The following is a 21,610-nucleotide window of genomic DNA, read 5'->3' on the forward strand; positions in this document are numbered from 1 at the left end:
TGCCACACATTCATGCAACAAATCACTGGCAGCCATACTTTGCTATTGTCTGAATGTGGGACTCACGTAAGTTCACAAAACCACTTAGGGATCATAATCCAGGAAACAATAAGATAATTTTTTTTTTTTTTTTAATCAAAATAAAAGGGGTTTGAAGAACTCCAGGGCTCCTGATGGCTCCAGGCCAGTCGTTTGTCAACTGAAAATGACATTTTTTGCATCCATTATTCAAACTATCGTTTTCACATCATGCAGTTAAAAGGATAATTCAACATTTTGGCAAATTCACCCATAATCCATATTCATAGGTTCATTACCTTTAATTATCAGTGCATGTTGTGTTGAGATCCAGGGGCAGAGACGTGAGCTGGTCAGCGAATACAATGGAGGTGAACAGTGCAAGTCAAATACAGTCTAACAACTCCAAAATGCTCTCGTAGAGAAGTTGTGACCTGCACATTCATCATGCTATGAAATAATCATGTATAATTATGTAACATTATGACACGTGAAGCAAATACCAGGAACTACTCAAAATCACTCAGCCCAGCAGCCATATCTGGAAATGTAGTTCAAGCTAAGCATTTGCCTCTAAAACAACCATCTCGAAATGTTATTATTTCATAGCGCGGTGAATGTGCAGGTCACGACTTGTCCATGAGAGTGTTTTGGAGTTGTTGGATTGTGTATTTGATGAGGAACAGGGGACCTGTACCATTCACCTCTATTGTGTTTGCTGAGCAGCTTGCTTCTCTGCCCTGCCAATCTAAAAACAAAATGCACCAATAATTAAAGGTAAACCTACTGCTACTGTAGCCTACCTATAGGGATTATGGCAACAGGCGAATTTGCCAAAAATATTGAACTATCCCTTTAAGTTTTTGAAACGTATTTCTTTTTTCTATCGTGTTTTACTGTTTTGGCGTTACATGCCTCAAAATCCACTTGTACGTTTACTTACACTCCCCTGGCCTGTACTGCTTTTATTTAGAAAGTCTTGAGCGGAAGTCCCTCCTGCCGCTTTCCGCGCTCCCGTGTTGTTTTGGGAACATTCGGTTTTCTCGGTGAGCGCGCGCTTCCCGGACTGTAGCTGCCTGTCATCGTCGGTGCTGACATCACACAGAGGAGTCGCTACAATGTCAAACATCCAGCAGCAGCAGCAGCAGCAGCAGAAGCGCGAGCTCATGGCTTCCCCGCGCCACAATGAGAAACACCGCCGCGTGCTCCTGCTCATCCTCTAAAAACACACAAGAAGTCCATTCACCTTTTTTTTTTTTTTGTATGGCTTTATTATTATTCAACGTCCCCCGGACAAGATGCGTTTGAGGTAAGACGGGTCACTCCGCTCTTTATTTATCACCACAAATACAGAAGTCTCGTTTTCCTAAAGCTGTATGAAGACAATTTTCTGCGTTTCACCACCGCACTCTCTTTTAACCGCCCTCTCATCTTTATGTGAAAAGTTGTCCGGCACTAACATTGACTGTCGTAGGCTATTACGTAATGGGAGTGCGGAGACACTGCTGAGCAGATGTTACAGTGAGGTGCTGTAATGACAAATCCCTGAAAGCACGACCTCTCTTCTCTGCTCTCCACAGCTTCTGCTACTTTATTTTCATTTGACAACACATTACTTGTCAGATTAACTGTATAAATATAAATAAAAAATACTTATTATTGGCCTGGCTCTGACTGACTGAGTATGAAGCCTATATATAGGCTACAGAAAGATATTATCAATGAAACATAGGCTATGACTCAGTTACTTTAAAACCCTGAAATCCCATAGATTATCTCAACCATTTTACTTTTACATTTTACCATTAAAATCTATATTCAGTTTTAAATTAGTCGTGGCTTTAAGAATGAGAAGCATTCAGTATTTTATTTAACATTATAACAACACTAACAAGTATGTACTTACAGTCAATAGGGCTTTACAATATGTATAAAAACTATATTATTCTATTAATGAGATTATTTTTAGCCATTTATTCAAGGGGGCATATTTTCAAAGGGGTTAATATAATGGTTTTGTTATTGTAAGCATTCATCAACATCATCAACAAGTTCTAGTTTATACAGTATGTTGTTAATATTACTGTATAATGTTGCAATGTATAGACAATGCAGTGAAATGCATTCTTAAAATCTGAATGAAGTTCTGATTTACATCTTCAGTCCAAAACAAATTCCTCTTCTTTAAAAAAACAATATACAGGTATATATTGGTTTGAAATTACAACTTGCTCAGCGTCATTAATTTGGACTACAGCATCATCAAATCACTGTGACAATATACAACTGGAGATCAATAAACTCTGATTCCTCTTACACTTAAATTATTCTGAGTGGCTTTGTGCGCTGTGCTTGTGTCCTCACAGGTCTATGTGAGTGTGTGAGCTCAGGTCAGAGGTCATGCTGCGGAGGGAATCCGACTCCCACGGCCTCTTTTCCTCCGGAGAGACGTCTGACAATGACTGTGGGGTGAGGCTCTTTTTTTTGTGCCACCTGTTACATTACGCCCGCACACACACACACACACACACAGAGACATTAAACCCCAACATGGGTGTCGCATTTTGTGGCCTGTAATTGACGCAAACTTGGATGGGCACAATAACTGCGGACAGTGATGAAATGAAACCACATCTCCAACTGACTAATGAATAATGTGGTCGATGTAACACACGAGCTGTGATGTTGTTTACTTCTTTGTCTGAATCACATGGATTCATCAGCGCTCCTGCCAGTTGAGTCGACCCGTCCTCCGCTCTTAGAGCCGGTTAAAATGTGAGTAGGTGGAAAAAGGTTAACATCCAGAAATCTCATCTCACAGAGGAGCACAGAGGATTCAGGATATCAGACCTTAAACTGATGATATTTAACAGTAACTACTGTACCGTTGAACACGTTGTCTAAGCTGGTTTACACTACACGAAGTCACCAGTGCCGGTACTAGTTGTTAATGTTTACCCTCTCTCTCTCTTTGTCTCCTCTGTCTCAGATGGGGGCGAGTTGTGTAGAGGTAGATGGAGTGTGTCTGTGCGAGGCCGGTCCCTGTACACTTTATTCAGAAGCACACACGCCTACGCCGGTGAGTGCTCAGCCTTCCCACTTAAGTGTCTGTGGCCATCGCTCAACAACGCGCTCGGATCACAAAGTGTTTCTTCGTCTATAATTGTGCCCCCCCCCTCACCCCACCATATTTCTACTGTATATTTTAAAGTCTGTTTCTTTCTCTCTTGTTCTCAGGACACACTGCTGTGTGAACACTGTGGAAAAAACAGAGTAATGATAACCAGGTACTCTGAGGGATATGGCACAGAGGTACAGTGTGATTTAGTCCACCCTATAATGGCTTTTGATATGTGTGCAGCTTTTATTTTGGCGGGTAGCTAGCAGTTGTGAGTATTTAAGTCTAACTAACAAAATTATACTTTATTTTTGGTGGGCGGGGGGTAGATTTCTGAGGTAAAAATCTTAAATTTCATGGTTAAAGTTGCAAATTTGTGGGAAAAACTCTGGGCAAGTATTTCCTTATTGCTAAATCCATCTGAGAAGTAGAGTTTGATCAGATCTTCCGCTGCAGAACACCAAACAAACCACATCTGTCCATCCTCACAGAGTATAGATGTCCCTCTGTGATAGAAAAAAACTTTCAAGTTTATTTGTTGCAAATTTGTGACTAAAATCTGAGATTTGTTCTTGTGAATTTGTATTTAAACTTGAAAATTCAAAGTTTTAAACTCCAGCTTTTTCGTTTTTTTTTTAACCTGTAACGACCCTTATATGTTGTTATAGTATTTTAAGGAATGAAACCATTTTCTTCCCTTTCCCAGTCATGTAAATTGTCCAAATTATGAGCAACTTTGAACTAAAACCAGGATGTAGGGAGCAACCGCCAGATTAAAAGACTCTGAGCTCATTAGTCATGTGCAAATGTGTTATCTGATTCACGCATATTAATAATGATTATAATAATAATGAAAGTGAAGATTGTGGTGGTGGCAATAAAAAGTGACGCATGAAGAGCGGACTCACAGACAAATGCCATCGTCAAGTGTTGTTTTTGGTTCACAAATAGTGGCGGTTGCTGATGATTCACCGAGGCTGTTTAGTGTTTCAGCCAACAACTGCAAAATAAAATCTCTTCTAGAATGGATGCGGAGGCTGCACTGAAAAAGGCTTTCATTTGTTGTTCTTTTTTCAAAAGGAAAATATCTGTCTTAAAGTATGAGCTTCAAATAATATTATCTGTATGTCTTTTTTCATTATGGTATTTATGAGCACATGTTTTCTGTTTTTAACTGCACATTGCGTGTACTGTATGTGTTGTTCCTCTACAGGAGGAGTGTGTATTATCAGACCCTCAGGGAGAGAGTGATGCTGATGCTGATATAGAGGATACAGACTGCAGGTTGTGGTTTAATGTACACACACACAAGCACAAACACTCCCATTCACTCACACCACAGTGTACCTAGTGTAAGTGTCTGATCTTGTGCCGTTTACCTGATTGGTCCAGACTCCAGGAGCCGGGGTCCCTCCAGCGAATCAGCTCGCGGAGACGCAAGCGTCCACGGGTAGCGCGGCAAGACACCACGGAGAGCGAAGACGACGGTGGGAGGAGTCACAGATCCCATCGCTGGAACCTCAGGCTCAGTCCTGACAGAGCACACAGCAGAACCATACTGGAGGTAAAACCACAGTGATGAAAAGCCTGATTAACTATGGCGTACTAACATTAGAACAAAACAAAGGCTCGGAAAAGGCTTGTTTTAAACTGCATTGAAATTCTTGTGTTGACATCGTGTGTTCATCTGTCTTAACACTATAATTAAGTTCAGTGCTTCCAGAGAAAGGCATTAAGCAGGGACAGATGGTGGTATATCATCACTTCCATTCAAGTCTGACTTGTATTTAAACTACTATGTGTCTTTTGTGTTAAGCTTATATAATTGCTAACCATATTTCTAGCAATAATACTTTTTATATATACGCTCACAATCATATTTTCATCTGAATCAGACAGGAAATATAAGGGCAGGGGTCCCGTATTGGATTATTAGAAGCAATTAAAAAGGTGTGGTTTTCTTCCTTACCACTAGGAGTGCTATAGAGCAGTGTTTTTTTCAATGAGTGGGTCACCCTTTTTTATTTTTAGCCTGTTAAGAGATGCTGCTCACAGACCTGTTGCTGTTTCACTCAGATCAACAGCAGACAGCAGTAATGTGCCAAGACGTGTAGCGATGCAAACGTTTGATAAGAAAAGGAAAACTAAATTCATTTCAATGTGTTTTTTGTCAAATCTCAGTTATGGTTAGGGTAAGCACGACTCATTTTAATGAGTTAAATATTATATGCTGGACGCCAATATAAACCAAATGCAACATATACATAAAGCCATAGGGGTTTCTTATTATGTGCATGAAAGAAAAAACAAAGATATGTTTATACAAAGACCCACATGTCTCCGTCTGCCTGTCTTTCAGGAGAGCATATCACAGGTCAGGCCACTGATCATCTGCCGACCGAACGTGGAGAATCAGAAGAGTCCGGTCGAACTGCCCCGAGGCTCCAAGCTGATGTCTCTATGGCCGTCCTCCCTCTCTCTCCCTCTCATCCTTCTCCTGTCCCTCCCCCTGTCCCTCTCTCTTGTCATCGTTATCGTGTCTTTCCTCCTCCCGTGGGCCAGCGCTTGACCCTGTATGCGCATAGTTTCATTGCAAAAAGCTCCACCAACTCTTGAAATGTAGTGGATAATGCAAAAAAAAAAAGAAAAGAGGATTGGATTAGATGAAGATGTTGGCCCTCCGCATTTTAGATACATATTTAATCCTAATGAAGGATTTTAAAGATCGTATTTTCTTAAGGGGTGGGGCAAAAAGGTGCAGGTTCAAATATTCTTTCATGCTGCACCTGTTAAATCCCCTCTGCGTGCCGAGTCTTTTCACAAGGAAAAAACAACACAGACTCGGTGCGTGATTCCGCCTCGCACAATCGCACCTTCCGTCTCATTTCCTCACCCCCTCGTTTGTAAAAATAGACCTCTCATCTCGCTCCTTATTCCTTATAATGAGCCATAGGAGCGATATGTGGAGGGGAAGAGGAGGGTGTGGGGGGGGGGGGGGTGATCAGGGCTGCACAGGTACATTTAAAAAAGGAAAAAAAACTCTACTAATAACACAGGCTCAGTAGGAAGACATGTAAAAGACGATGCTGCTGAACTATGCAATACCTCTGCTCCTATACCGCGGCATCTCGACTGCTGGAGAAGAACGTCGACTACTACATTCTTGGCACTGTCGTCACCTTCTTGGCCCCTTTTTCTCTCTGATGAATATCATATACTTTATGAATGCAGGGAATTATGGTTCTAAAATAGAGCGTGACCCAATTTAAAAAGCAATAGCAGGAGAGATCTGATCCTACTCCCATTACTTGTGATCTGCAGTACATCTGTTATTTTAATGAAAGAATTACATGTATTATTTGACTTGTTGCAGACTGATTTAAAACAGGTGGATTCTTCTTCTTCTACTTCTTCTTGTCCTCCTCCTGGCTACACTTGTATGTTTTTAGTAAAATAAGCTGACCTCAAAATAAAACAAGCTTTAGTGAAACTTAATCATGTTAAAGCAATTAAACACTTTAAAACCCATTTCACAATCTTATGGTTGAAACATTACTATTGTATTTGGTAACTTTTATGTCATGTCTATGTTCACGAGTTATTATTTGAAGATGAAAAGTGAGCTTGACAATCAGTCACGCTGCTTATTTCAAGCTGAAATAACTGGAAAAAGCCATTTTGCCGTGGCTTCTTTGTACTGTATGTTTCATGTTACATTGTTTCTGAATGTTTTGGAAGCCGTGATTCTTTTTTTTTTCCACACCTGCTTGCATCCCAGTAGAGAAATGTTTGTTTCTAAATTAAGATCAAATTGTTCTGTGTGAGCTAGTTTTCCTCTCCCAGACAGTTCTATTGCACATTTTTACATGTTAAATTATATTTCCATGTGTATGTTGACCTCTCTGTCATTGAGCCATAGAAGTTCAATAAAACTAGATTGTATTTTGACAAAAAAAACGTGTTTTTTAAACTGTGGATGAGCTCTTTTCACATTGAAATGTTTATGAGTGAGCTTGTGCATTCTCAAAATGCTGAACTTCTCCTTCATGTCTTTCATTTTAGATCAAGTCCTCCCACAGGTTTAACAGATTAGGAGCGAATATTTGGCTAAGTGGAGACAATGATACCTATTCTTGCACATCTTCTACTTCTGCTGCTGATTTTAAGAAGATGAGGACGAGTTTCAGCCTTATGTCCCAGCAGTGTTTGCTGCACTTGAACAAAGGGCCTGAGGGGGAGGGTCCCATAACGAGGTTATAGCGCTCCTCAGTCCTCCTTTCGCTGCGTACGTCGTCATGGTAACAATCAGGACTGCAGAGGAAACAGACTTTTCATAAGTAGACTGTGAGCTAATGCCCACTGCCAAACACTCACTGTAGGTGATAATGTGAACAGGGCAACATCTGCACAACAGTTGTTACACGATCTTTTAAACTTGCAGGTGAAAATCTGCTGCCCTACACAGCAGCATTTACAGCATTATATAATTTATTTGGGGCTTAATAGAGGGCAGATCTGCTTCACGACAGTCATCTTCGGATAAGTGCATGGGCTGAAAGCAGCTGGCAGATATTTGATTGCTTAAACACATCACACATTCAGTCTGGAGATAAATGCTTTACCTCAGAATGTTTCAAAATGCTAAATATTAAGTTTTCACCTAATTTAAATGCATTCAACTTTCCTTCTTGCGTAGGTTTGAGTACCAGCCTGAGTCACTAGTCTGCTTGTTTAAACCTCCCTGTGTGTATGCACAGCAGATATATGTGTGTTCCCTCACACGTGAATGGCTATGAAAGACCAGAGTTATTGTGTCCTCAGGTAGGAGTGTGTTTTCAAAGTGAGATGTTGCCCACCAGTTTCATTTCCAGCACACCCACTCAGAGTGCTTCAACTTGAAAGCATCTCAGTCGAAAGGATTGCAGTAGGAATTCAGTCTGTGGTGATGTGGTAACAATCTTAGAAGATTTGTGAGGCGAGATTGCCCTGACATTCAAGAGAAAATACCTTTAGTCAGGGTTACTGGGTTTGTTTTGCACACGAGGAAATGACAGCCCTGCTCTAGTGTTTCTCTGATTCCAGTCCTCTTAACTCCAGTTGATAATGGGGACAGTATTTTCTCATGTAGCTAGTTAGGTAGCCCACTTACTGTAGCTAGAAACAGGACAAAACAAAGCTACCCCTCCTTTCCAAACAGGCTGGCTAACTTGTCCTTAAGCACAAACTAGTCATGGGAGCACTAAGTCATTAGGCCTACTAACTAGACTTTCCAAATAGGCTATGCTACCTAAAAAGTTGTTCTTAAGGGGGGGTGTTTAGCTCATGTGTTGAGTCTATAGTCCTCACTGTCGGTGGCCCCTGTTTGAATCCTGCGTTGAGCGGCCCCATCCTGCGTGTCATACCCCTCCCTCTCTGCCTCCCATTTCCTGTCTCTCTCTCAACTGTCCTGTCCATTAAAGGCGAAAAAGCCCCAAACAAGACACAAAATGCTGTTTAATTTAGATATAAAAGAAAAAGTGGAAGAATTAGAATTTAGTTTTACAAAAAATATGACAATATGCGTCAAATTACAAAATGGATAAACTAAACCAGGTGGCTAAAGTTGCCGGTTACATTAGCATAAGTTCTAAACTGCACAAACTTAATGCTTTAGTAACTCCCTTTAATGATCAGACAAAATACAGCACCTCTACTAGCTAAATCTAACTAAGTAAGGACTTTAAACAAACTTTGAAATGCATTTTTTATTCATAATGAAAGCACCCTCAAAAAGTTGCTATGCCTAACAATACGGTAGGACAAGGAGAGAGCGCATTTGTGTCCATCGTCAGCTGCCTGTGTGCTATTTTTCAAGTCAAGGTTACAGTGTGACCCAGCTGTTTGCTTTCTCTGTCGGCACAAAAGAAGACATGTATAAATTGTGTTTTGTTGTCCTGTTTGCCTCCTATTCACCCTCGCTTGACCCAGATACCACTGTGTTTGGCCGTGGAGGAGCAACGTGATCCCACTGGTGACCCTCTAGGCATTTAATACTGATCCTCGAGTCATACGGCCCTGAATAATGATGCCTGCTATGGCCTCACCAAGCAGCAGATGATCCCAACAGTATTAGAGTGCATGACCTTCGAAGAAACATACACATCCATTACATGTATATGCTTAACAATTACATTTCTAATAAGAAAATATAGAAACATAAAAAGGAAGGAAAAAATGTAACAATATAATGGTGAAATAGTAGAAATATAACTAAACATTTAGTGCATAAACACCTAAAATACCTCTGTCGGGTCTCAGTCTGACACCCCAAACCATGTAGAATTTCAATTACCTCATGACGTATAACACTATATAACAGCATGTTTGGTGATAGGAGGAATTGTGGGTTCTTGTGACACTGTCGAACCTTCATATAAATGAGAGAGAGAGAGAAAGAGGGGTGTGGGGGAGGGAGAGAGAGACAGAGAGAGAGGGGGGAGAGAGACAGAGAGAGAGAGGGGGAGAGACAGAGGAGGAAGGAGGAAAGAGAGCAACAAACACACAAAACAGCTGGTGTCTGCAGACGTGATAAGAAGTACAGAGCTGCTTACAACAATAACAGCAACATCCACATAGTGGAATACCTTTGGACATATATGGTTGTCTCTGTGCATTTTTGGTTTTAAGATTTGCAAAAAGTAAGTGACCTACAATCTTTTGGCATTTCAAGAGGTGTTAATGCATTTGAGTATTTAGGGAAGGGGTGACTGAAAGGATTAGTAGAGATTAGAAGATAGATTGGACAGTATGGCAGTGGCTAATCCATGTTTCCAGAAGGAGTGGGGTGAGTTGAAGAGTGGGATGGGGGTAAACAGGAGGATGACATTGTGGGAGAGAGTGAGACGTTGGACAAAAGTGGAGGAGGAAGAAGAGGAGGATGATGTGGAGGAAAATGAGGAAACAAACGGTGGGGAAGAGGAGGAAAGTGAAGAGGGGGAAGATGAGGGAAATGAAGATCGGAAGGGGGAAAAGGTAGTGGAAATAGAGGAGGGGAGTGAACAGGAGGGAGAAGAGGAGGAGGGGGAGAAGGTAAACAGTGAGGCATATGAGGAGAATGAGGTGAACACAGAGAAAGAGGAGGAGAGGGAGGTGTCAGGAAAAGAAAAGGAGGAGGTAAATGAAAAGAGAAAAGCAGAGGAGAAGATGGTAAAGTGGGAGGAGGTGAAGGTGACAGAAGTAGAAGAACTGGAGGAGGATGGGGAAGTAGGAGAATACAAGGTAAGGGAGGACAGGGTGGATGAGGAGGAGGAGGAAGAGAAAAAAAAGTTGGAGAATGAGTTTGATGGGGAGGCTAAGGAGAAGGTGGAAGATGAGGAGAGGAAGGTGGTGACACAAGAAGAACCCCCTATCCAGGACGTTGGGGAGGAGGCCAGAGAGAACGACAGAGAAGAAACAGATATTATGTTGAAAAAGAAGGAGGATGAGGATGAAGAAGATGACAAAGCCAGTGGGAACGATGGAAAACCAGAACAGGAGCACACTGAACACAATGACCTTGGAGAGCAAAATCCTTGTGAGGTTGAAGATTGTGATCAAAAGTCAACAAGCAATGAAAATAGCACCCCAGGAGTATGGACTTCTAAGGAAACAGGAGAAGAAGAAGAGAGTGAAAAACCTACAAATGAGGAAGACACAGTCTCAGAATCTTGGACAACTCAAGTAGAAGAGTTTGAAGACTACCAGGGAAAGCTTCAAGAAGAGGAGGAAGAGGAAGACTCAACAGATGAAGAGGATGCAGAATATTCAATGTACGAAGACATGGATGAAGATGTGGAAAATACCTACTGCAAAAATGATTATCCCACGGACATATTCCACACTCTGAAAGAGTTTAGGGACTCTTCTCTTCTCACAGACTTAACATTGAGAACAATGGATGGGAAGAGTTTCCATGTCCACTCCCCTGTCATGGCTGCTGTCAGCTCCCTCATCTGGGACAGTTTGAGTAGAAAGAATAGAAGAAAAGATAGAGCTTATGAAAGAAAGGACAATGGTACAATTGTCGGAACCAACATGTGGTCATTGTCCCTGGGATCAGAGGTGGATCACGTTGGAGTAGAGGCAGTTGTGGAGTTTGCCTACACTGGGATTATATCTTGTCTGGACAAGGACATAATGGAACAGATAAAGGCAGCAGCTCTGACACTCGGTGCCCCCAGGGTGATGGATCTCTGCACTGAGGAAGAGCCCACAAAAACTGGAGGACTGAAGAAAGAAGGAAGAATCTCTGCTGCAGAACAAACGCTGATCAGTCTTCAGTCCATCAAACAGTTATGGATGGACAGGGTGGGCTGTGATGTTATTCTGGAAGGAATTGGAGAATTGCTGCATGGTGAGTAGAACACCAACCAGTAAATGTATATCATGTTTCATATGTCTTGTCATCCCCGCCTCTTGCCCGAAGTTAGCTGAGATAGGCTCCAGCTTACCCGTGACCCTAGTGCAGGATAAGTGGTATAGAAAATGAATGAATGAATGTCTTGTCATGTGATATGTTTCTTTATTTTCCATATGATATTACATGAGTGAATGATGAATGGATTGGGAGTACATTGACAACACTGGATGTTAATTGTCTAGGTACTCATCACCATACTCTCTCTAGTCCACAGAGTCATCCTAGCAGCAAGTAGTGACTATTTCCGTGGCATGTTCACCTTGGGAATGAGGGAATCCCATCAGTCTCGTGTGACTCTCCCCTTCCTTTTGGCCTCAGAGCTGGGTGTTCTGATCAGCTGCTCCTACAGCGGGGCACTACCCCTCAGCTGGAGGTGTGTCTTTGAGATCACCAGCATTGCTCTCCAACTCCAGTACCAGCCTGCCCTTTCTTTGTGCCTTAACTTCCTGCAACAAGAAATTAATCCACACTCCTGTCTGGATGTGGCATCTTTTGCTGAGGCATATGAGATGGTGCAGCTCCAGGAAGTTGCAGATGATTTCATCTTGCGACAGTTCCAAAAGGTAGCCTGCACCTTAAAGTTCAAGGACCTGCCTGCCAGACACCTCCTCAAGTACCTGAACAGTCACTCACTATGTGTCCCATCTGAGCTAGTAGTATTCAAAGCAGTGGTGGCATGGATTCAGGCTAAGCCTAAGATGAGGCTCAGGCTCACTAAGGAATTGATGAAAACCATCCACTTTTCCTTGATGACGTTCAACGAATTCAAAGAGGTCAAGTCTGTGAACATATGGTCAGATCACAGCCTGGGTGAGCTATATGATGCAATTTTTGAGGATTTCTGCTCCAGTGAGACTGCCCCACAGAGTCAGTGTCGCATCTATCTGCCCAAAGAGAGTCTGGTCCTGATTGGAGGTGACCAGATCTCTGAAGATCTGGGTACCCGGAGAATCAGTAAGGACCTCTGGTTTGGGAATTCCCTGAGGAACCTTACAGGGATAAAAAGGGCCGTGGAGTGGAGAAAGTTGGGGGAAATGCCAGGGCCGACAAGATTCTGTCATGAGGTGGCGGTGCTGAAAGGACAGCTATACGTGTTCGGGGGCAAGAAGTATTATGGTATTGATGACACCATGAGTTCTGTTTGCAGGTAAGACAGGATACTCTTGGAGTAGTCATCAAAGAAATACATGTACAGTTCTGAATATATCTATCACTAATACTGAATTCTATCAACTTATATTTGTCACCTCATCTGTAGGTATGACCCCCATGAAAACAGCTGGGAGAGCCTAGCTGAAATGCGGGAAAAAAGATGCTCTTTCTCAGTGGTTGTGCTGAATGGAATGATATATGCCATCGGTGGGCACTGTGAACCTGAGTACATCGATACTGTGGAGCGATACTGCCCCACTACAAATTCTTGGAGGTAGGTTTGGATGATTATTCATTGGCATACCAACAAGCATCTACCAGCTCAGTAGCTCTTCCTGTGGTGAGGCAAGATCTGGTGCCAGACACCATGCTTTTCATTGTCTTTATTTCTATTGAGAAATCCAATATTGCCAATGAAAAGGAAATGGAAGGTCACCAGCTTTTTGGCTACTGCCTGCATACGTAAATCATAGTTTACCATATGGCAATTATAATCTGATACTCCTCAACTGCTATACTATGTATTTTACATACCCTGTCTCAAAATGAACAGGTATATATCTTTTCTTTCAGCTTCACCCTGCCTTTGGATTTACCTCTACGTGGGCATGTGGCTAAAGTGTCACAAGAACAGATCTTTGTCTCAGGTGGAATGAACAGCGACTACAGCTTTCTGGCATCCATGTTTCTATACCACCCAGAGACAGGGAGCACCTATCTGGCAAACATGTCTAAACCTCGGGCACATCACTGCATGGAGACCCTGGGTGACCATCTCTATGTAGCAGGTGGAATCACCGCTGATGAAAACAACACCATTGTTGACCAGCTAGATTGCGAGGTGTATAGTCCAGCAGCTGACTCCTGGACAGCCTTTGTGTCTTTAAATGTGCCACATGTTGGAGCAGGAAGTGCAGTTTTAGAGGGAAAGTTTTATGTCTTGGGTGGATACAGCCAGGAGGACTACAGTGAGACTAAAATGGTCCATCGCTATGATCCCACCATGCAGAGATGGGAGAATATGGGCAAGATGCCAGGGCCAAACAATGACATAAGAGCAACTCTACTGTGTTTGCCATCACATATCCGTTTGTAAGACATGAAGGCATACAATATGGCTTTCAAAGTTTAAAATGTTAGATATCATGTTTTTTTTATTGCATGTTAATAATGACATTTGAATGATTGAATTACATATATTTTTTTAATTGAGCAAACATTCTTCCATTTAAAATGATAATAATTATGTACACCATCATGTCACACAATATCTTGATCAAGAAAAAAATAACTTTTATTTTTGGTATGCCAATTGTAGGATATCTAGGAATTGTAGGGCATTGTTTGCTATTAATTCAACTTATCTTATAAATGCATTGTCATTGTAGTAGTGGTTAAAGTAAATAATCCCCTGACAAAAAAGAATATTTTAAATTGTTCAAGTGATAATTAATTCCCCAACAAAACAGAACAGTTTAGTATTTTACATATAATAGCACAGTGTTAAATACCATTGCTGCAATAACCAACTATGACCATAGGAGGGAGCTGTCCCATTTGTGTTCATAGTTGCCATTGTTTTAGGGGGAGGCTGGAGAACACATCTGTCATTGTATAGGGTGCAGGCATCAGTGTGACAAAAAAGACTTATATGTTTATATGTTAAATATGTTTATTCTGCATTATTGGAATGGTTCATACACTTACTATATTTACCTAAACATTAAAAATTTGTATTGTCTGTGTGTGAGTGTGTTTTTTTTAAGCATTGACGTTTTAGGTTGGCAGCCCAATGCAAATATGTTGTGTCTGACCACCTACACTGGGAACAGGAGAAAACCACTGAAAGTTGTGTGTCCATTTAGGTTATCAAACACTCTGCCATTATCCCAGAGCTCCATGTGCACCGTATCTCCAGCAACCAGCTGCAGAACAACAGCGTTACTGCTACTGTCTGATTTGTCTTCTGAAGGGTGATCGTAGGTCGAGATCTGATGAACAGCATTCTTTATCAATATAGCCCCCATTACATGAGTGTTGTAGCCATAGGTACTGAAGCTGAAGTAGTACAGACCGCTCACTGGTGCTGTGAAGATTCCTGTAACAGATCAAGTTGAGGCAAGATGGATCATTGAAATCCAGATTGGAGTTTTACTTCCTCTCATTATTCTGAGAGGGCTGACGACGAGGAACTCAAAATTTGATTGATTAATTCATAATCCAAAAATGTTACACAATGAAGGCTATAAAGTATTAGAACTGGAGTCTAAACAATGCTGTTTCTATTAGTGATTGTAAAATAAGTCGTACAGAAAAATATGATTAATTAGCCACAATAATGTAAGTTTGACTCCACCTGAAAGGGTTGTTTACATATTATATATTACTTTTTTTTTTTTTTTTTTTACCAACTCTGGATATAAATATCTGTCTTTTACAGTTACAGCAGAAGAGTGAGATTCAAATAAAAACAATGTTAGAAAACAGAATAAAACCCTCTGTAAAACTGAAACCAATTGTATAGTCAAGTGGCAATTGCCTACTTTAAATACAATTTTCTTGAAAAATGTTTTATCCCTCATTTACAGTATGCAAAAAATATTGATTAGTCCCTTGTTAATCCCTTGCAAACTCAAGGTGCAAGATTTGAACAGTACCTGTATTTAGATCGTAAGCATTGCCAGTGTTCGAGAAGATCCTTTTGAAAATCAGAGTCTTGTCAGTGCAGGGTCCTCTGTAAATCTCACCAAAGTTTGCCAAGGAGGCTGAGAAAGCAATCCGAGGAGCAGCTGTTGACAGAGTCATAAAGACACATGTAAATGTTAACATGAAGAATACTAAACTACTAAAAGGGTTCTGTTCTACAGTTTTCTCTCCAATTTCCAGAGAAATGAATGGTAATGCAAAAATGTAAATAATCACTGATGACTGTGAAGAAATAGTTTTCATTTGTCTTACCTTCTTTACTACTTTGTTTGAGCCTGTCAATCTCTGACTCTGAGGCATTCAATCTTGTTTGCAGGCCTGCACAGGTTTACAAGAAAAAATATTAATGACAATGAAAAAAACAGAACGGATGCACAATCAAAAAAATAAATATTTGGTTGGAATACATGTGATAATAATTTAGACATCATCCTGTACCTTCAATCTCTTTCTTCAGGCTGTCCATCTCAGCTTTCTGTCTCGTCAGCTCGTCTACAGTTGCATTGAGCTTGGCCTCCAGAGATTCAACATCATCCTGCCGGCTTTCTATTTCTTTCAGTTTGTCCTGCAAATTCATTATCAACTTCTCATTGGTCTCTCTATTGTCCTTGTCACTTCTCTGTCCAAACCCTGGCTCCACAAACAAGGAGCTCAGGAGGGTCAGTAGAATCAAAGTCCTGAACTCCATATCCTCAGCAGTAGATGTGTGATCTGGAGGGTGGTTTTCTATCGTGGGTTATATACCTGCTCTCTTCACTGAGACGGGTCCTTGGATGATCTTGAATAAGCAGCATTCAAGCCCTCAGGGAGCTCGGCTCCAGCTGTGTCCCAACAGGCCTACCAGGTGGGATTATGTAAGATTGTCTGCCAGTAAAATATTAACAGGGAATGGGTCATAAGTGGGCTATGTTGTTGTACATTTTGTACAAGGTAAACAACCTGTGATAGGACATGTTCCACATTATGTTGTTACAAGTTGTGATACCCCTCCCCAAACATTATTTGATGCTGGTCTTGGATGTTTTATCAGAGTGTAGCATAGCATTAGCAGCAAATTCATTCTCAATAAAACATTTCAAACATTACACAAGCAAACATGACAAAATGCTAAATCCAATTGATGTTACAATGACCTTTATTCATACCTAGATAATTATTATGCTTTAATGGCCTTACACCCCCTTTGAAAAGTCAAATAATGTTTACTTCACATATTCCACCATTTACAATGACTGAAAAATGACCCTGAAAGTTAAACCACAGGAATGCATGCAAATGCCAGATCCACTTCTTGTCATGATAAGAGTCCTGAGGGTACATGATCCATCATAATTAATTCATTTAAAAAGTCATCTCTGAAGCTTGATGATGCACAGCTGTGACCTTTAAGAGATGCATAATTAGATTTTTTATTTCTTAAAACAAACTCACTAGTTTTTCCTTTTTTAAATATTTAGAAGTATTTTCTGTTACTATTCATGTTAAAGTATGTTTGTGTCTACGTAAAACTCAGAATGGGGATTGGACCGTACCTAACACAAGACAGAAAAAAACAATGCATCTCCTCAACAAATTGCTGTATCTCTGGACCCAAATGGCTATGAAGGACAGCCTCCGTCGAACATTTGGAGTGTCTTTACCTTTTTCTAAACAAACATTGAGTACATCATCATAATCATTGAGAATTAATTTAGACTCAAGCTTTAAAGACCCAACTAGTCTAATCTACTTATCATATAAAACAATCCGTTTGGATATTTAATAAAACCACACATATCTTGAACTGATTTTTGTCGTGTATTCCATTTGTTCAAACAGATTCAAAATAATTATTGGACATTTGCAGTTTAGTCTTGACTGGAGTCTTTACAAATTTTGTCACTCTGCGACAACATGAATCTTATTTAGTAGAGTAGCTAGTTCTGCTACTCTTGAAGAAAAATTATCTGGTAGCCTATTCACAGAACCATTTTGGATTGAAATTCACAATATTAACACTACAAATACTTGTAGTAGATCCATACCTTATTCAGATTTGCCTATAATCCAAAATTACTGGTAGGCTAGAAAAAAAAAATCTGTCATTTTAAAAAATGTTTCAACACAGAGTTATTGTCTCAGCTGTTGAGGCAACCGGAGCAGACATGCTCGAATGTCAGCAACAGCCCCAGGCAGTTTGCCCATGTTCTCCCATCTCTGTGTCCTGGGATCAAAGCGGTGGACCAGCCCAGACTCACTGTAGTCGTCCTGGCAGTATCCACCCAGTACATAGATCTTCTCCTCCAGGACAGCTGAGGCTGCACCCACATGGGGAACAGGCAGGGATGTAAAGGAAGTCCAGGAATCAGTCACAGGATCATACACCTCACAGGCTTGTTGATCTGTGTAGAATGCCCTCAGATTGCAAACCCCACCACTGACATAAAGACGGCCTCGCAGGGCCTCCATGCAATGCTGGGCCCGGTCATTGGCCATGTCTGCCAGGTAGGTCGTTCCTCTCTCTGGGTGGTACAGGAGCATGGAAACCAGACACACGTATTTACAGTTGAAACCTCCAGAAATGAAGATTCCTCCATCTACAGCGGTGACAGCGTAGCCGCTCAGGGCCTGGTCCAAAGGATGGACAAAACTGATAAAAAGGAAACAAGAGGAATCAAACGGGAGTGGATGACTGGCAGTCATGTAATCTCAACATCCCAAGATTTTCCGACCACACGTTTGATCTTATAATTGCCAACTAACACAGCATTTCATGTAAAACTTACATTTAGCCATTCCTTCTCTGACGTGAATTTAAATGAACAATTAACATATGGACACATGATTACAAAAATATTTTTAACCTCTAATTTGCCATGTAATGCCATCCTCCATGCTTCATTTTGTCTCATAAGGGAAGAAGATTTTTCAAAGCAGTAAAGCGCGAGTATAGATGCATTGGAAATGGTGATATCTGGTGGTCAAGCTTTGGTATTGCATTTGCATGGAAGGTTTTGAGTCATGCGAACCCAGCTTTTATTAGCTTGCCATTTTGCTGTATACTATAGGCACTGGATACATTTAATGTTTAGTGTTTGACAGACATGTATTAAAAAAAAAAATCAATCCGCTTCAAAAAGACTGTTGAATTGTCTGCGTTGAGTGTAGCATCAGTAATCTTACCTCCATGAGTCAGTGTCTGGGTTGTACATCTCAACGCTGTCTACGTTGGTGTTGATCTCCTTATCTCCACCAATGGCGTAAAGGCGTTCCTCATGAGCCACCACTGAGAAGTTACTTCTAAAATCCTGCATGTCGGCCAGCCTCTTCCAGCTATCCTGTACAGGATCATAACTAGAACAGATGAAAGCAAAGGTAAAAATGGAGAAAGTCAGATCAGAAAGCAGACAATGAAAGTGAGAAGAGGATATTTGTGCATTGGCATCTCCAATTACCTGTAGACAGATTTCATTATGTTATGCTGAGCATAGAAGTAGCATCCTCCAAACACATACAATTTCCCTTCCATTGCTGCTACTCCATGTCTGAACTTGGGCTTGTCTGGTATCTCAGCCAGCCTCTTCCACTCTATGTCCTTCACCAAACCCGTGCGACAGCGCAGGGAGTTTGCAAACCATAGTTCCCTGCTTGGTATACGCCCACCCATGTCTGGGTTTAGCTGGTCTCCTCCGACAAGTACCAAAGTATGTTTTGGTCGTCTGACCCGACACTTGTCTTCTGTTTTGGGGAGATTGAAGCCAAATTCCTTGAGTGCTGAACCATACAGTTGAACTTCCTTATTTCCGGAACACTCCATGCGCAGATTAATGGCCCTGACCTCCCTGAACTCTCGAAAGGTCATGAGGGAGAAACGGACTGCAGTCATCAGCATGTCAGCTTGGCCCAGTCTCTCTTCTGGATCAGCCTCAATCCATGTGATTACAGCTCGAAATACAGCCAGTTCTGAGGGCACGCACAGACCATCACTGCGGATAAAGTCTAGAAGTTTCTCTGCAGGTAGGTCCGGAAATTTTGCTGTGGATGACACCTCACAAAAGTTCCTCAGTACAAAGTCATTAGTGTCTTCTAGAAGCTCTGTCATCCCATATGCCTCTGCAAAAGAAACAATGTCCAGACAGGAGTTTGCTTCAATATTCTGTTGCATGAAGTCGAGGCAAAGCGAGATGGCCAGCTGGAACTGAAGCTGCAGGGCTGTGCAGGTGATCTCAAAGACGCAGTCCCAGCTAAGTGAAAGAGTCCCACTGTAGGAACAGCCAATAAGGGCCTCTAACTCAGGCGCTAACAGGAAGGGAAGAGAAACACAGGTCTGATTGGATTCCTTCATTCCAGAGGTGAACATGCCACGGAAGTAGTCACTGCTTGCTGCCAGGATAACTCTATGAACTGGAAACATTAAAAAGGAGAGTTTACACTTGACCATTATCAAAATACTTAAAGATTGCATAAGATTGATTTTTATTCTGACTACTAACCATGGAATAAAGCCCCATCCACATCCAAAATCACATCACACCCCACTCTGTCTGTCCAGAGATGTTCAATGGACTGAAGAGTTCTCTTCATCTGTTCTAGAGGAGAGATTGCTCTCTCTTTCTTCTTGGTGCTTCCACCTTCCTTTATCTTTTCCTCTTTGTTGCAGAGATCAAGCACTCTAGGGACGCCCAGCAATTGTGCGGCAGTCTTAATCGGTGCCATGGTATCTTTGTTTAGACAAAATACAACACCGGTATAAGCAAACTCCACAACTGCCTGAAGCCCTACATGATCAACCTCAGCACCCAGAGACATTGACCATCCGTGGAGTCCTACATCCTCAAGTTCTCCACTCCCCTCCCTCAGTCTCTCCGCGATGAGGGCGCTGATGGCAGCCAGGACAGGGGAGTGGACATGGAAGCTGCTCCCATCCTCAGTGGTTAGAGTCAGGTCTGTGAGGAGTGATGAATCACAGAGCTCCCTCAGGGCCCTGAATATCTCATTTGGAGAGGTTTCACTGCGGTAAGTATGGCCGCGACCCTCATCCCTCATTCCTTCATTCCAAAACGCCTCCTTGTTCACATCTTCCCCGACTATTTGCTCACTTGTACTACCTCTTATGGCCACTGACCCCTCTGTCTTATCCCCACCACTCGACAGACCCATCCTGGAGTCATTGAAGGCCACAATCCTCCTCAGCTCAAGGTTGTCCTGTTCAATCGCTTCTCCACCTTCTTCAATCACTCGTTTCCTCCTCTCCTTCTCTCTCCTCCAGCGCTCTTCCCACTCCATTGGCAGGTAACGCCTGGTGAACTCCATGTCACTGACTTAATTTTCTTTTACAGTACCTGTAATGGTCCCTCAGTGGTGTTTCCTAAGAGCCCAACAAAACCTTATTCTCTTGCCTTGAATTTGCTGCTTTCTCATGTTTATTTTTTCTGCCTTTCTAAATCTTTAGCCCACCCTTAACTCTCCCTCCTTCTCTCTCTCTGACTTAACTTTCCTTACTGCATAAACAAGCAGCTATTCATAGCTACTGGGTCAGAGATACAGTATTCAGTTTCAACAGAGTCTTGGCATGCCCTTCATTCTAATATCAGTCAAGGCACGACATGAAGGTGACCCTGGACTTTCATTGTCAGGAATACAACCCCATTATGTTTACGGAGTGGTCACTGTTTGGTTATGCTTTGACATAAAAATCATTAGGATAGGACCAAGGGGAGACCAAGCTTCATAAATATTTCCTTAAAGGATCTTCGCTGTCAGGGTTGGATTAACTAACATGCAGTTAAGGCTACAGAACATGGATAAGAGAGACAATGTTGACAACTAAGATATAAAAAGAAGTTACATGGAAATCAAATTTTTGCTTACAAATCATTATTTTATTATCTTATTGTTGCAAATACACTGTGTAAATTACTTTTGAAGCATACAGTAAGAATTTAGATATCAGAATCCTTCTCTCCAGGGTAGGTGTGATCATGTTTTCTAAATCTATTACCGTGTCCAGGCTAGTTTCCACCTGTGCTACCTCATCATTTTAAAAGTAAAGGAATTAAAGCTTGCTCTACACAGTATTTAAATTTGTTTTAGCTTTATACACAACACTTGACATAAAAACATCATGTTCAAAAATATTATGTTTCCTGGATTAATAATGAGATGAAGACAGACATAAAAGTATAACCAGTATCATTGGC

The 21,610-nt window shown here is 41.5% G+C and overlaps 4 protein-coding genes across 4 annotated transcripts; 2 read left to right on the forward strand and 2 right to left on the reverse strand.

Annotated features, from left to right (window-relative positions):
* Positions 1 to 1,047: 1,047 nt before the first annotated feature.
* On the forward strand, positions 1,048 to 6,946 carry LOC311002225 (uncharacterized protein). The gene is made up of 7 exons (XM_083993513.1): positions 1,048 to 1,327; positions 2,385 to 2,487; positions 3,008 to 3,097; positions 3,256 to 3,330; positions 4,350 to 4,420; positions 4,529 to 4,700; positions 5,496 to 6,946. The coding sequence occupies exons 2-7, from the start codon at positions 2,419 to 2,421 to the stop codon at positions 5,703 to 5,705; spliced, it is 687 nt and encodes a 228-aa protein (XP_083849639.1). The 5' UTR covers positions 1,048 to 1,327; positions 2,385 to 2,418; the 3' UTR covers positions 5,706 to 6,946.
* A 3,372-nt stretch (positions 6,947 to 10,318) lies between these two features.
* Positions 10,319 to 13,821, forward strand: LOC311001899 (kelch-like protein 33; the record flags this gene model as incomplete). Its single annotated transcript, XM_083993078.1, has 4 exons — positions 10,319 to 11,507; positions 11,781 to 12,720; positions 12,832 to 12,999; positions 13,299 to 13,821. The coding sequence occupies 4 exons, from the start codon at positions 10,319 to 10,321 to the stop codon at positions 13,819 to 13,821; spliced, it is 2,820 nt and encodes a 939-aa protein (XP_083849204.1).
* A 70-nt stretch (positions 13,822 to 13,891) lies between these two features.
* cbln11 (cerebellin 11) lies at positions 13,892 to 16,263 on the reverse strand. Its single transcript, XM_083993512.1, has 4 exons — positions 15,870 to 16,263; positions 15,684 to 15,749; positions 15,383 to 15,514; positions 13,892 to 14,823 (listed from the first exon to the last, which is right to left on the reverse strand). The coding sequence occupies exons 1-4, from the start codon at positions 16,117 to 16,119 to the stop codon at positions 14,543 to 14,545; spliced, it is 729 nt and encodes a 242-aa protein (XP_083849638.1). The 5' UTR covers positions 16,120 to 16,263; the 3' UTR covers positions 13,892 to 14,542.
* A 351-nt stretch (positions 16,264 to 16,614) lies between these two features.
* LOC311002216 (kelch-like protein 33) lies at positions 16,615 to 20,883 on the reverse strand. Its single transcript, XM_083993494.1, has 4 exons — positions 19,904 to 20,883; positions 18,866 to 19,814; positions 18,594 to 18,764; positions 16,615 to 18,060 (listed from the first exon to the last, which is right to left on the reverse strand). Exons 1-4 carry the CDS (start codon positions 20,721 to 20,723, stop codon positions 17,541 to 17,543), a joined length of 2,460 nt encoding a protein of 819 aa, XP_083849620.1. The 5' UTR covers positions 20,724 to 20,883; the 3' UTR covers positions 16,615 to 17,540.
* Between the last annotated feature and the right edge of the window lie 727 nt (positions 20,884 to 21,610).

This window comes from Trachurus trachurus, assembly GCF_905171665.1.
Source record: "Trachurus trachurus genome assembly, chromosome: 18".
Taxonomy (NCBI): domain Eukaryota; kingdom Metazoa; phylum Chordata; class Actinopteri; order Carangiformes; family Carangidae; genus Trachurus; species Trachurus trachurus.